Source organism: Perca fluviatilis, chromosome 13 (genome assembly GCF_010015445.1).
Source record: "Perca fluviatilis chromosome 13, GENO_Pfluv_1.0, whole genome shotgun sequence".
In the NCBI taxonomy this organism is placed as follows: Eukaryota; Metazoa; Chordata; class Actinopteri; order Perciformes; family Percidae; genus Perca; species Perca fluviatilis.
Genome location: NC_053124.1, coordinates 31,069,940 through 31,083,712, shown reverse-complemented (window position 1 = coordinate 31,083,712; position 13,773 = coordinate 31,069,940). Strand labels below are relative to the sequence as shown.

Below are 13,773 nucleotides of genomic sequence, written 5' to 3'. Positions count from 1 at the left end.
CCTTTAACATTATGGGTTGAATATGCATTTGTGGGGAAGGGGGATCGGGGTTGTGTCAATATGTGTCTACATGTGTTTTTAACAGGTATTGACTGTCCTGCTATGAATGCTTTCTGTTTTTTTTTTGTAATGAGCACACTGCACCAAATCACTAGCAACTTAATTGCATGGCAATAAAGTAGAGATCTTCAACAGGGGGTGTAGTCAACAAGCTGTTTTGTAGCAGCTGCTCTCACTCATTCTTCGGAGGCAGACCGTTAAATTAGCAAAAATAAAATGACAAAAATCGCCCAGAAAACAAAACAAACGGCGACTAGGGTTGCTAATTAAGATTTTTTTCTTTTCTTTCTGACTATATAATAGCTGAATTCGTTAACCGATCATTAACCGTTAACTGACAAACGGGAAACGGAGTCCCAGTCCACCCATCCAGGACGCTCGGATGTACTATTCCACGCTCAGCATCCGCAAACAACTGCTAGCTAGCTTAGCAGGGAAAAAAAGCAACTTAAAATGCTACGTATTAGTGCAAAGTTTGCCCCATAGATATATACGCAATGAACAGCAGCAGCCAAGCAACATCTAGTGTATATATATATATATATATATATATATATATATATATATATATATATATATATATATATATATATATGTAGGCTATATATATATATCTATGAGTTTGCCCTAGCAAGTTAACTAGCAGTTAAGAAATAGATTGTTTTGCCAATTTTTCTTTTACAATGCTAGACGTTTATTAAAACTTTTTGTACTTTTGTTTTAATAATACTGTTTAACTGATAGTATTTGTAAGTGACGAAGAATAAGGTTTTTAAGTTTTTCTTCGTAATGCATTGTTTTTAATTAATGTTTCCTGTTTAAACGGAAGTTTATTTTGAAAGGTCACTATGTACATGTAAGAAGCGGAACTTACCAACAAAAGAAACGCGGTACGTAAACCAGCGCAGACAAGGTAACATCACCTGGAGAAAAAGAGCGAAAGAAGTGTTAAAATGAACGGGGAAAGTAAGAAAAAAGGAGTTTAGCTCCAGTCGAGATTGGCTACAAGGTATGCGTATTGCATTTGTTTGGGTTTAAGTAAATTTGAGTTTATTTCATGTATTTTGATAACTTTCCGATGCTCTCAAGCTAACGTAATGCATTCTCTTGTTTTCTGTCTGTTCAATTTCTGTTTAGTTAACGTTAGCTCTTAGGCTACGTTGGCGGTCACTGCAAGGACTTTTAATAGCCATATTTTTTTGACTGGAAAGCTATTATTATTGTCGGCTAACGGTTAAAGGGTTAATCATTAGCATCCCTACTGTAATTTTACTTAGCCAATCGCCGATATAATCGCCCAACCCTAGCTAACACTGACAATAATGCTGTCAACATTGTGAGTGAAGCCTTAGAAAGCAAGGTAACTGATATGCTGTACTATTTCAGTCACTACTGTAAAAAACCTTAGTCTAACCCTCTAGGTTAGGGAAATATTTTAAACTTAAAGGAACACGACGGCTTATTGGGACTTCAGCGTATTCACCGTATCCCCCAGAGTTAGACAAGTCCATACATACCCTTCTCATCTCCGTGCGTGTCATAACTCTGTCTGACCTACCCAGCGCTAGCCTAGCTTAGCACAGATCCTGGAGGTAACCGGCTCCATCTAGCCTACTGCTCCCAATAAGTGACAAAATAACGCCGACATTTTTTCTATTTACATGTTGTGATTTGTATAGTCACAGCGTGTACAAATAACAAGGTCATATGAGACACAGCCATCTTCTAACCTATACATACTGGGAACTATATTCTCAGAAGGCGAAGCACTGCTACTTGGGTGGAGTGATTAGCGCAACACCTGAAAAGCACAGTTGTTAAAGGTCCCATGACATGGTGCTCTTTGGATGATTTTATATAGACCTTAGTGGTCCCCTAATACTGTATCTGAAGTCTTTTTGTATAGACCTTAGTGGTCCCCTAATACTGTATCTGAAGTCTTTTTGTATAGACCTTAGTGGTCCCCTAATACTGTATCTGAAGTCTCTTTTATATAGACCTTAGTGGTCCCCTAATACTGTATCTGAAGTCTCTTTTATATAGACCTTAGTGGTCCCCTAATACTGTATCTGAAGTCTCTTTTATATAGACCTTAGTGGTCCCCTAATACTGTATCTGAAGTCTCTTTTATTAGGCCTTAGTGGCCCCTAATACTTATCTGAAGTCTCTTTTATATAGACCTTAGTGGTCCCCTAATACTGTATCTGAAGTCTCTTTTATATAGACCTTAGTGGTCCCCTAATACTGTATCTGAAGTCTCTTTTATATAGACCTTAGTGGTTCCCTAATACTGTATCTAAAGTCTCTTTTATATAGGCCTTAGTGGTCCCCTAATACTGTATCTGAAGTCTCTTTTATATAGGCCTTAGTGGTCCCCTAATACTGTATCTGAAGTCTCTTTTATATAGACCTTAGTGGTCCCCTAATACTGTATCTGAAGTCTCTTTCCCGAAATACAGCCGTGGTGCAGAATTACAGCCACTAGAGCCAGTCCCACAATGAGCTTTCCTTAGGATGGGCCATTTCTGTGTCTGTAGCTTTAAATGCTATTGAGGATCAGAGAGGGGGGGGCAAGGTGGAGGGTGGGGGTGTGGCCTTGACCAACTGCCACTTTGCCTGTTTGCAAGCCATGATGTCTCTCTCTCTCTCATGGGTGGGCCAAATTCTCTGGGTGGGCAAAGCAGAGAAAGGGGAGGTAACCTTGCTTGTTATGACCTCATAAGGAGAAGATTCCAGATCGGCCCATCTGAGCTTTCATTTTCTCAAAGGCAGAGCAGGATACCCAGGGCTCAGTTTACACCTGTCACCATTTCTAGCCACTGGGGGACCATAGGCAGGCTGGGGGAACGCATATTAATGTTAAAAAACCTCATAAAGTGACATTTTCATGCCATGGGACCTTTTAATATTAATATTAAAATAATTCCTGTATAAAAAAAAGGATTTTCTTGCTTAACTATTCACACACGGCACCTTACATGTTGCATGTGATGTGCATTCTTCTTAGAAAACAATTCGTTTTTATAAATGTCTCATGGTATATTGTCTCTAGAAGTGTATTATGCAACAAGGAAAATAAAATTGCAGCACTCAATACTACCGAATGGCCGAAAGTATACCGAAATACTTCTAGAATCTCAATAAATGAAAATCGCAACACAAATGGAATTGGCACCCATGTATCGTGAAAGAATCAAATCGGGACAAAAAGTACTGTAGTTTATGCAAGCGGGCCTAGACCTTTGGCCTAGAAACAAGTGATTAAATGCATGTTGTACTTACTTGTATCTTCAAGGATAATAAGGCTGGTATTATCCTATATTTTTCGTATTGTCAACAAAGTCCATGAAAAGATCAAAACCAACAATGTGTAAGTCCGCCTTTCGATAACTTTCTGTCTTCCCTACCCCTTTCTGTGGGACTCAAAGCCCGTTGGTTCCTACACTAGATGGGAATTCTTTCTAAACGCCTCACAAAAAACTGTAGTTTCTAAAGAAAATGGCTCAGTATTCCCCTTAAATCAAATGTTACTTAAACAGGAGGAAAAAGTGCATTAATTGGGGACTATTTTCAGCTGCGGATCAATCCATATTTGCTGCTCTAGTGCGTATCTGTGGCAGCAAGACAGTGTGTGTGGGATTGAGTCCAAATAAACTACAGAGAGTGTGTGTGTGTGTGTGTGTGTTCATGGTGATAAAGGAGCATGTCACCCAAGCGCAACAAGGTTTATTTGCACTTTTTGTACACATATTTGAACAGATTCACACACATTTAATGCTGCTTCTTCTCCTGGGTTACAGCTAAGTAGTAGCAGCATTTGTTTGGAACGCTACACAGCCGTAGCTCCAGTACTCAGAAAGGCTCCGTTAACACAACACGATAAGTGCTTTCTGCTGTAGCTGATTATAACGTGAACAAAGGGCATCTGTCCTGGAGTTCACCAAAACGGCAATTTTCATCTGATGCTGATTTAGACCTTGGCCATGGTGAAGAGAGTAAAAACCGCAGTCTCATCTTGAAAACATTAAGCAGTGGGACTTTGTCCAAAACCCCCAAAATCTCTCCAGATGAATTCTACGATCATGAGCTCCTTATTATTATTATTTTTTTTACAATGTCTGCTGCGCTTGTAATTGGAGAATTGTTACAGACGTTTAAGTGCCTGAGATTGAATTCACAGTTCAATGTATGTTCAATGTATGCATCCGTGACGGCGATGACGTGATACGTGTTGAACTTTTTTTCCCCTCCTTCCTGTGTGTCCCGCAGCGGGAGGCTTCGAGTGCACGCAGGATCGCTGTGGGGAGGAGAGGAATGACAGCCACGCCTGCCACTGCTCGGACGACTGCCTGGAGAGAGGGGACTGCTGCTCCAACTTTAAGTCACTCTGCAATGGTACTCTCTCCCAAGATCCTGTCTCTACGAGCCCAGTAGGGCTGCCCGATGTGTCGTGTTTTTTGTCGCTGCTGCGATATTAGCCTGTGCCCTTCGCGTCACACTTCCCCGGGATTTTTGCTCCGGTGCTGCGGGGAAATTCCAACCGGATTTTGTGATTGGCGTTCTAAACTGTGGTGGATTTATGAGGACTATGCAGTGTTTCCTCTATGTTGATTTTGTAGTGGCAGCCCACCGTGGCAACATTTCTGCCGCCACGGTATCAGAAACAGGGCTGTACAAAAAAAAATGTAGTTGCGGTTGCCTTTTTAAATGATCCTGCCGATCATTGCAATTTAACAACAGTAGTGCGCGAAAGCACGGAAGGGAGGGGGCGTGGCTGGGATGAGGAGGAGGGAGGGGCGAGCTAGCCTCCGTTTTGTTTGACAATACTTCGAACGTCAGCAAGAAGTGACGTCACCCAACATCGCTTAGAGCACCTTTGTAAATGATGCTGGGCCGAAGTGTCCGAAATCTCCTTTGGCCGTTCCCTATGTAGTTCACTAGAGATCTTCAACAGGGGTCCGGGACTCCTGGGGGGGGGGGTCCTCAGATTCACTGCAGGGGGGGAGGCTCCAAATTATTGTCAATCTTTCAAAGTTTTTTCATGAATTAAAATGTCTTAACATAATTCTAACATATTACTAGCAAATATGAATCCCCAGTGATGACAAGCGTACTGGCCTATAAGGTAGTCACTAAGGTAACCATCCACAGATACAGTTAATAAGGATTCACTGTGACACAGATTTATAAAATCATGCCAACGATTATTATTTTAATAGCTTTTTATCCTACACAAAAAAGTATGTATAAAGGCTTTAGGCTGCCCTACACGTTATTGTAGGCCCAGTTTAATATATGTAGTAGGGGGTCCCTGATCCGTCTCCCTTTCAGTTAAGGGTCCTTGGCTTAAAAAACGTTGACGACCCCTGCTCTATAGGGAATAGTGAGGGAGTGAACGAGGGAACGGTTTTGAACACAGCTCAAGTATCGGAAAAAAACCCGGCACAGTCTTTTTTTAGTGGTGCCATTTATGTTCAGTTCAGTGTTCAATTTGTAATGATTTCCTTTTATTTGTTTTAAATTCAACAAGCAATGTGTTGCATGTTTAGCAGAATACTAAAAGCAGCAGAACACTTTAATATCTATTTATTTATTAAGTAATATCGTTACCGCGATATTCAACAACATTATCGCATATCCCGTATGTATTCCTCGTGTAGTGCAGTGCCGTAACGCGCTGATTGCCTGGCCTCCTGTATCTCTGCTTGCAGCTTCATTATAAGGAAGCCACAATAACTTAACTTTTACTTCTAATAATTAAGTACATTTAACATAAGTAAGTTACATTTGATACATAAGTACAGTAAATATTAGATTCTTTAAGACTTTTACTTAAGTAATATTCCAAAAGGTGACTTTAACTTCTACCAAAGTCATTTTCTGGTAAGATACCATAACATTTACTCAAGTATTGATTTAAAGTACTTTATACTAGATTAACCACTGCTGTACTGCGCATGCCGGAGACACACACACACACTCACAGAGATTCCTCGATTTATAGTTAGATGTGACATTATGTGAGAAATGAAGGAATGAACGTGCATGAAGGTAGGTAATGGCTCTGTGTTGTTGTTTCCACGTGAAGGTGAGACTTCGTGGGTGCACGGCGGCTGCGAGGAGATCAAGAGCGCCGAATGTCCCGCAGGGTGAGTCTGAAGCTGACTCAGCAATTAATCGCAAGATTATAGGGGGATGAAAATGTTTTTTATAATTATTAGGGGTGGGAATCACCAGAGGCCTCACGATACAATATCATCACGATACGATATTTTTTTCATGATTTTAAACATATTGCGATACTTTTCCCCAATTTCTATTTGATTTGGTCTGGCTGCACCCCTTATCTATTTTGGGATGAGGGGAAAACGCGACGGTTCTCTTGCAATAGAGACATCCGGTAAGCCAGACTAGCATGTGACAAAAAGAAGACTACACGTGTTAATAACTAACCGTCAACTACATGTTTAAAGTTGACGTGCCCTCCCACTGCTGTGTACCCTACTGAAAGGTGTAGGGTTTTCAGCGCCACAGAGTGGCAGCTCTGCTGCCAGCAAGTTGATCTGATTACCTTAAAGTGCTCATATTATGCTTTTTAGCTTTTTCCCTTTCCTTTATCGTGTCATATATATTTATTTGTGCACGTTATAGGTTTACAAAGTGAAAAAGCCCAAAGTCCCCCCCAAAGGGACTTACCATCTCCAACAGAAAACACTGTTCACCAACTGCTCCAAACAGCTCTATTGTAGTCCAGCCTTTACTTCAGAGACAGACGAGGTCACTTTGTAACACACGTTATAATGCTCGCCTAGCTGCTAGCGTGGCACGCCCTCATACTCTGCTTCTGACTGGCTAGTAGTCCTTACCTAGGTACTGTCAGGGCACGCGCCCTCATACTCTGCTTCTGACTGGCTAGTAGTCCTTACCTAGGTACTGTCAGGGCGCGGCCTCATACTCTGCTTCTGACTGGCTAGTAGTCCTTACCTAGGTACTGTCAGGGCACGCCCTCATACTCTGCTTCTGACTGGCTAGTAGTCCTTACCTAGGTACTGTCAGGGCACGGCCTCATACTCTGCTTCTGACTGGCTAGTAGTCCTTACCTAGATACTGTCAGGGCACGCCCTCATACTCTGCTTCTGACTGGCTAGTAGTCCTTACCTAGGTACTGTCAGGGCACGCCCTCATACTCTGCTTCTGGCTGGCTAGTAGTCCTTACTGAGGTACTGCGCATGCGCGACTCCCAACAAAGATGGGACAGAAGTGAGAGGCCTCACTCTGTAGCTAAAACAGAGAGCTCAACACACAGGGTGAAAAGAGGAGCTGCAGCAATGTGCAGTACAAAAAAAATAAATAAATAATTAAACCATGTAAAGCTGTTGAGGTACAACCTCTAAATACAATTATAAACCTGAAAATTAGCATAATATGAGCACTTTAATAGATTTTGCACAATGAAATTTGAACTCTTTCCTGCATCTTCTCCTTGGTCAAAATGTACTCAGAAGGCACTGTGGGGGTGTGATGCTCTGAATAAATTAACAGGATCAAATCACATGTCAATTTTTCAAAAGGAAACTTTGTCAACATCTGTTTGTTTATTTCACTTCAATTTTTATTGTTGCAAAATGGGATTGTCAAGCAGACAAACTGACCGACACGTATAATAATAGATCGATACTTGGCGTCTGTGTATCGACACAGTATTGCCACGGAAGATATCGCAATACAATGCTGTATGCATTCCCCCCCACCATATTTATTCAATACCTTTCTTTTTAAAAGTTGACAAGGTCTGAACTGGCCAATATAGAAAAACAACTGTCCTTTACTTCCATTTGATTCTATTCAATAAGGGCTGGGCGATATCTCACTATGATAATTTATTGTCTTTCAATGGAATCGTATCGTGATGAAAACTTATATCGTGATACACAATTGTGTTGTCTAAATTGATAATAACAAGCACATACTAATACATTTTCAGGGAATATCATTTGAAGAACTGCGGATTTGTTTCAGCATCACGCTATTTTTGTGGGAATTACTGGAATTGTTGGGTCTTTGTAAATTACAGAGTGTGGTCTAGACCTACTCTATCTGTAAAGTGTATTGAGATAACTCTTGTTATGATTTGATACTATAAATAAAATTGAATTGAATTTTTGTGCACGCATGTAAACATAGTCGGCTGGAAAATATCGTCGCAATATCGACATCGATGTATTTGGTCAAGAATATCGTGATATCGGATTTTCTCCGTATCGCCCAGCCTTAAATCCAATTTAATTTATAGTGTCAAATCATAACAAGACGTTATGTCAGGACACTTTACAGATAGAGTAGGTCTAGACCACACTCTATAATTTACAGAAACCCAACCATTTAGGAGGACTCCAATTAGATTAGAAATGTTTAAGGATTTTTCTTAGTGGTATAGGTCCCTTAGTTTTAAGGGACCTATACCTGTCTCTTTAAAATGAATTCATTTGTGGATCACGAGACAATCGCTGAATGTTTTCTCTTTATTACATTTGAATATGACACAACTGCCACCTGTGAATTCTATCTTTTGCATCCTTGTTGTGCTCAGCTTCATCCGTCCTCCCCTCATCATGCTGTCTGTCGACGGGTTCAGAGCCTCCTACCTGAAGAAGGGCAACTCTGTCACCCCCAACATACATAAACTCAGTACGTCTGCTTTACTTTTTCTATTACAATAGGAGCCGCATATTATATGTTTATGATCTCATTCGTGTTGTTTGTTGATTATTGGGTTGTGCACTTGGAGTATATTGTAGGTGGTGAACGCTTTCATCGCGGTTTGAGGGAGGGTGAGCCTGGGAGCGATTATACTGTTGCTGATGCCAGTTGCAGGCCTCTCTGGAACTCTCTTGATGCAAAGCATATGTAAAGAATAAACCATTTACCTGGGAAATGGGAGGATGAGATTTCCGACGCTATTGTATGGCCTGCATAATTTTCAGGCAGAGCGCCTCATCAACCCGTGTTTTTAGCAACAACAAAAAAAGGAAACAACAGAAAGCAACAAACCTCCCCAACAACAAAATGTACAACTTGAGAACAGATTTGCACCACTGCAGGACTGTGGATCTCCTCTCATCTTCAGACAGCAGGGTAAAGACTGAAAGTAATTCTAAAAAGAAAGGGAAAAAGAACGACTCTCATTGTAGGTGATTTGCTGTTTAAGATCTAAAAGAGTAGCCTAGATATCTAGATGCACCCTAGCGGCAGCAAATGTCATTTGCAACCAGGGTCGTGTAGCAACTCTCCGTTGGCTTGCGAGCTGGAAAAACCAAACTCTGGTCAGGCCAATCACATCGTGTATAGAGTTGGTAGGCGGGCTTACATAATGACGGCAGAGTTGCGACGGTTCTGCGTGAATTCCCCGCTACTTGCAAACAAAGAAGATGGCTGCTGCTGCTGCTGCTGGCGAACGGCGATCTTTGGAATCGGCTTTGGCCGCAACTCTGGAAGACTTGGAATTCAGCTTTTCTTTGAGAAAAGAACAAAGAACGGCACTGAAGTCATTCTTAAAAAAGGAAGTTGGGTTGGGAGTTTTGCCGACCGGATACGGCAAAAGTTGAATCTATCAACTAGCGTTGCTCTGGTTGGCTATGAGTGCAGAGGGAATTTGAAAGACAACTGTTTATCCCGCCCCTCGGATTGAGCCCTGCCAATGGGGAGTTCCCAGACCCAACATCTTGATGTGGGTCTGGATCGTCAGGCTACTAAAAGAGACCAAACATCAAAATACCCTACTATATACCCAAAGATATGGTCAGTGACCTGACAGAAAGAATCCTGCAAACTCATTCAAATTCGTCATCGTTACACTGTGATAACAACAATCAACAACAATCAACAACACCCAGCTCCGTGAATACTGCGGTGGTTATCAGTGCCCCCCCCCCCCCAATCTGCTTTACTTCCTGCGTCACCCATCTGCTCCCTCTGCCAAGGACAAGAGATAAGAGGAATCAAAGGAACTGCAAGACATGACACAACACGCCAGAAACCCCGAAGGAGAGCCGCCTGAAGAGACTTTAAACTAGGGATGCACCGAATCCAGATTTTTGGGGTTCGGCCGAATACCGAATCCACTGGTTAAGATTCTGCCAAATCCGAAACCGAATACCGAATCCTACTCCCATCCTCGGTGCATTAACATGGTAAACACATTAATTAAGTAAACAATGTCCACAGCAGTGTATTTTTCATTTTATTTTAACTGTAAAAAGAAAAAAAGAATAGGCAACATTTTGCCAGGAAGACGAGTGGGGAAAAACCACAACCTGGATTCGGTGCATCCCTGCATTTAACATGCGGGACATCGGAGCCTCCACCCCACGTCTGATGATTTACTGACCGGATAAAGTCAGTTGCTGGGAACAAACTTACCCTTCGTCCCTCACCCACCTCCTATTTTATCTCCCCAAATGGTTATGACTTCATGTCCCAGCATCACAATCATCCTCTTGTCTCCCCCAGCCTGATAAAAGCACATCGTGGTCAGTTAGCACAACTGATTGTACATGAATACAGCAAACTCTTTCTGATATCTGTTAGGTCCAGGCGACAAGGACGATGACGCTCGCAGGTGTTTCCAAGACAAAGCCGGCACAGAGTGTGCCACTAGCTTTCGATTCACTATTCCACTGGTTCCCAAACGTGTCTTGGATATGATTTACATTCAAACATTTGTCTTGTAGGGGTGACCCCAAATAGTCGCTGTGGCTCTCATTGAATTGCGCTTTTGCCGTTTTTATTTTTCTCTATTAAATGACTCTGTTTTGATCGTTTCTATCTACTGGCCCTTAATTGTTATTGGAAGTGCAGCTAAAGTTGTCAGCGCCAGAGTCCAAGAAAAGTTTCCCCAAGGGGACAATGAAAGTATAATTGAAATGAATTGTAAGTATTTATGAAGTTTTCTGAAAAGTTTACATTTGTTTCCTCTTAGGCGAGTGTGGCACGTCGGCACCCTACATGCGTCCGGTCTACCCATCAAAGACCTTCCCAAATTTATACACCCTAGCCACGGTAAGTGACTCTGACGTCGGTGTACGTCTAATTCGAAACGCCGATACATCACGTTTAAAAGGTCCTACAGCCTGTTGGTGTTGTGACGCTGCTGCAGGACTGATATTTAATATGTTAACTGTAGTTGACATCGCTCTGTGTGATCCCTCTGCAGGGTCTGTACCCAGAGTCTCATGGGATTGTGGGGAACACCATGCACGACCCGGTGTTCAATGCCACCTTCAGCCTGCGCAGCAGAGAGAAACTGAACCACCGCTGGTGGGGCGGGCAGCCTGTGAGTAAACTCCAGATAGCAGCCTGCGATTGGACTGGAATCAGGCCGGCTAAAGAAACCACGGCTCTGTACTCTGTGACTCCTTGAATCGGATGGAGAGACTGATATCACATTTTATGTCGTTTAGTACACAGGACACGTTTATTCTCTTATATTGTCCATATTTAATGCTGGTCTCTTGGACTTATTTGCACTACCACCATGACACACACTCTCATAGAGGACCTTACCATGCATACTGAATCACAGGGTCAGTCCCTGCCCTGGCACTGCAAGCGTCTCATGCGTATATATCCCTTAGTCCATTCATGTAGAGTTTTTACTTAGTATCTTTTCTTTTTTTGTCCATATTATTCATGTGGATTTGTTATTTTATCATCCTGTTTATGATGTATGTGTATGTTGTGTGTGATGTCTTTAAGCTACTGGGACCTTGAATGGCCACTTGGGGATCAATACAGTATCTATCTATCTATCTATCTATCTATCTATCTATCTATCTATCTCTCTCTCTCTCTCTCTCTCTCTCTCTCTCTCGGTTTCACCACTGTCGTAACTAACCATTTGGCAAATGGAGACCGTCCTCTGCGAAAAACGCCCACATAGGTTGTTTGTTCAAGCAGCGATTTACTTTATAATGGCTGCGCCCTCTAGTGGCCCTAGTAATTATGATGGGAGCAAAGCAGGAAGTAAGGTGTAAGGTATAAGAGTGCCAAATTCCGCCTAAGGAGGAAGGCTGGGGTGGCGGATGGGTCAAATGGCGTTTTTCCATTACATGGTACCTGCTCAACTCGCCTCTCTACTTTTTTTCGTTATTGGAAAACCAAAAAAGGCGAGTAGAGTCGAGGCGAGTCGAGCAGGTAATGCATGTAATGGAAAAGCGCCGTTATAGACACAGAACTTTAACCCAGACTATATTTCTGACAACCTCCTCTCGTTTCTGTTTTACAGATCTGGATCACAGCAGAGGAACAAGGAGTGAAAGCAGCTAGTTTCTTCTGGCCTTGGTACTTAAGTTAGTACTGGAATATTTTTCAATAGCTCCAGACCGTTGACTTACAAAACCTTGAAGAGGCTATGGGTGCTTAATACTGGACCAGTTTAAAAAAAAAAAAAAAACTGTTCCCATCAGTCACTCAGACACAAAAACGTGGGGAAATAGGCTCCGGGTTGAAAAATGATATAGAAGGTTACCCTACGATCATTTAAAGATGCTTTTCTCTTCACTCCACCTAAATCGCAGCACACACAGAGTTGTTTCGCCTCAGAACACATTTGCATATCCATGACATAATAATCACGAGGGCAACGGCCGGTGACTGACTGACAGACAATGGCCCAAACATACAGAGACACAGGACAGTACCCCCCCCCCCAAACACACCCCGTCAACAACAGAGGCCATTGAGGACTGAAACACCAGCTTGTTGAGGCACTGTGCAAAAAAACATTTGAATCGAGAAAACATGTTAAAGCTAAAGTGGTAAAAGACAGACATCAGACTGGACTTTCTAAATGAATAATACCTGATATTAGGCTCATATCGATTGCTCTAATTGTGTCTTGTGTTGCACTCAGACATCGTTCAAGACAGATCAGCTCCACTTTTTCTTTTTCTTTTTTTGTTTATACAAACAAAAAATTATTTTTTTGGTGGTTCTTTTAAACGCAGTAAGTCAAGTATATACTGTGAAGAATCTGTGATAAAAGTCAGTGTGTATTATTTTGGCATCCTACTTAGGGCTGCATGATATTAGGAAAATAATTGGGATTATTTTAACAGATATTGCGATTGCGATGTGATTCACGATATTGGAGGGAATGATCATTTTTGTGTCATTATTCTCATTTTCATTGAAAAATGTTTTTTGAAAAAAGATTGAAGTGTGATTTTTTTTTTTTTTTTTTTGCGAGGATCTGTACCAAACAAAGATTGTTTTCTGTAGGATACGATTTGTAGGCCGGGACGTCTCTGCAGTACGACAATACCTTTATTTTAGAATGGTTTGAACCATATTTTGCCTTTTAACAAATATTGCCATATTGCGATTTCGATAAAATTTGCGATTAATTGTGCAGCCCTAATCCTACTGTACTTTCTAAATCGTCATTCAATATCATGTTTTGTTTCCAGGGTGATTCCTCTGGAGCGGAGGATTTTGACCATCCTGCGCTGGCTGCATCTGCCTGATGATGAAAGGTGAAAGTCTTTTTTTTTATTTTATTTTTTATAATTTCGATGTCACTCAGGATTTGTTTTATTAGAAATCTTCTCGACTGTGGTCTTGTAAACCCAGTCTTTCTCATGGCACACACTTTGACTTGCAGTAGCAGAAAAAGCACATGTGGAACTAGAGCCCGACTGATACAGGATTTTTAAG

The 13,773-nt window shown here is 41.6% G+C and overlaps 1 protein-coding gene across 1 annotated transcript in view; it reads left to right on the top strand.

The window, feature by feature from the left end:
- LOC120571546 (ectonucleotide pyrophosphatase/phosphodiesterase family member 2-like) overlaps positions 1 to 13,773 on the top strand; it is an 84,702-nt gene that overhangs the window by 7,237 nt on the left and 63,692 nt on the right. Inside the window, exons 4-10 of the mRNA XM_039820549.1 lie at positions 4,330 to 4,455; positions 6,149 to 6,209; positions 8,651 to 8,748; positions 11,039 to 11,118; positions 11,273 to 11,392; positions 12,344 to 12,399; positions 13,527 to 13,592. Of these exons, the coding sequence (XP_039676483.1) occupies positions 4,330 to 4,455; positions 6,149 to 6,209; positions 8,651 to 8,748; positions 11,039 to 11,118; positions 11,273 to 11,392; positions 12,344 to 12,399; positions 13,527 to 13,592 (607 nt within the window). The remainder of the gene's footprint in view (positions 1 to 4,329; positions 4,456 to 6,148; positions 6,210 to 8,650; positions 8,749 to 11,038; positions 11,119 to 11,272; positions 11,393 to 12,343; positions 12,400 to 13,526; positions 13,593 to 13,773) is intronic.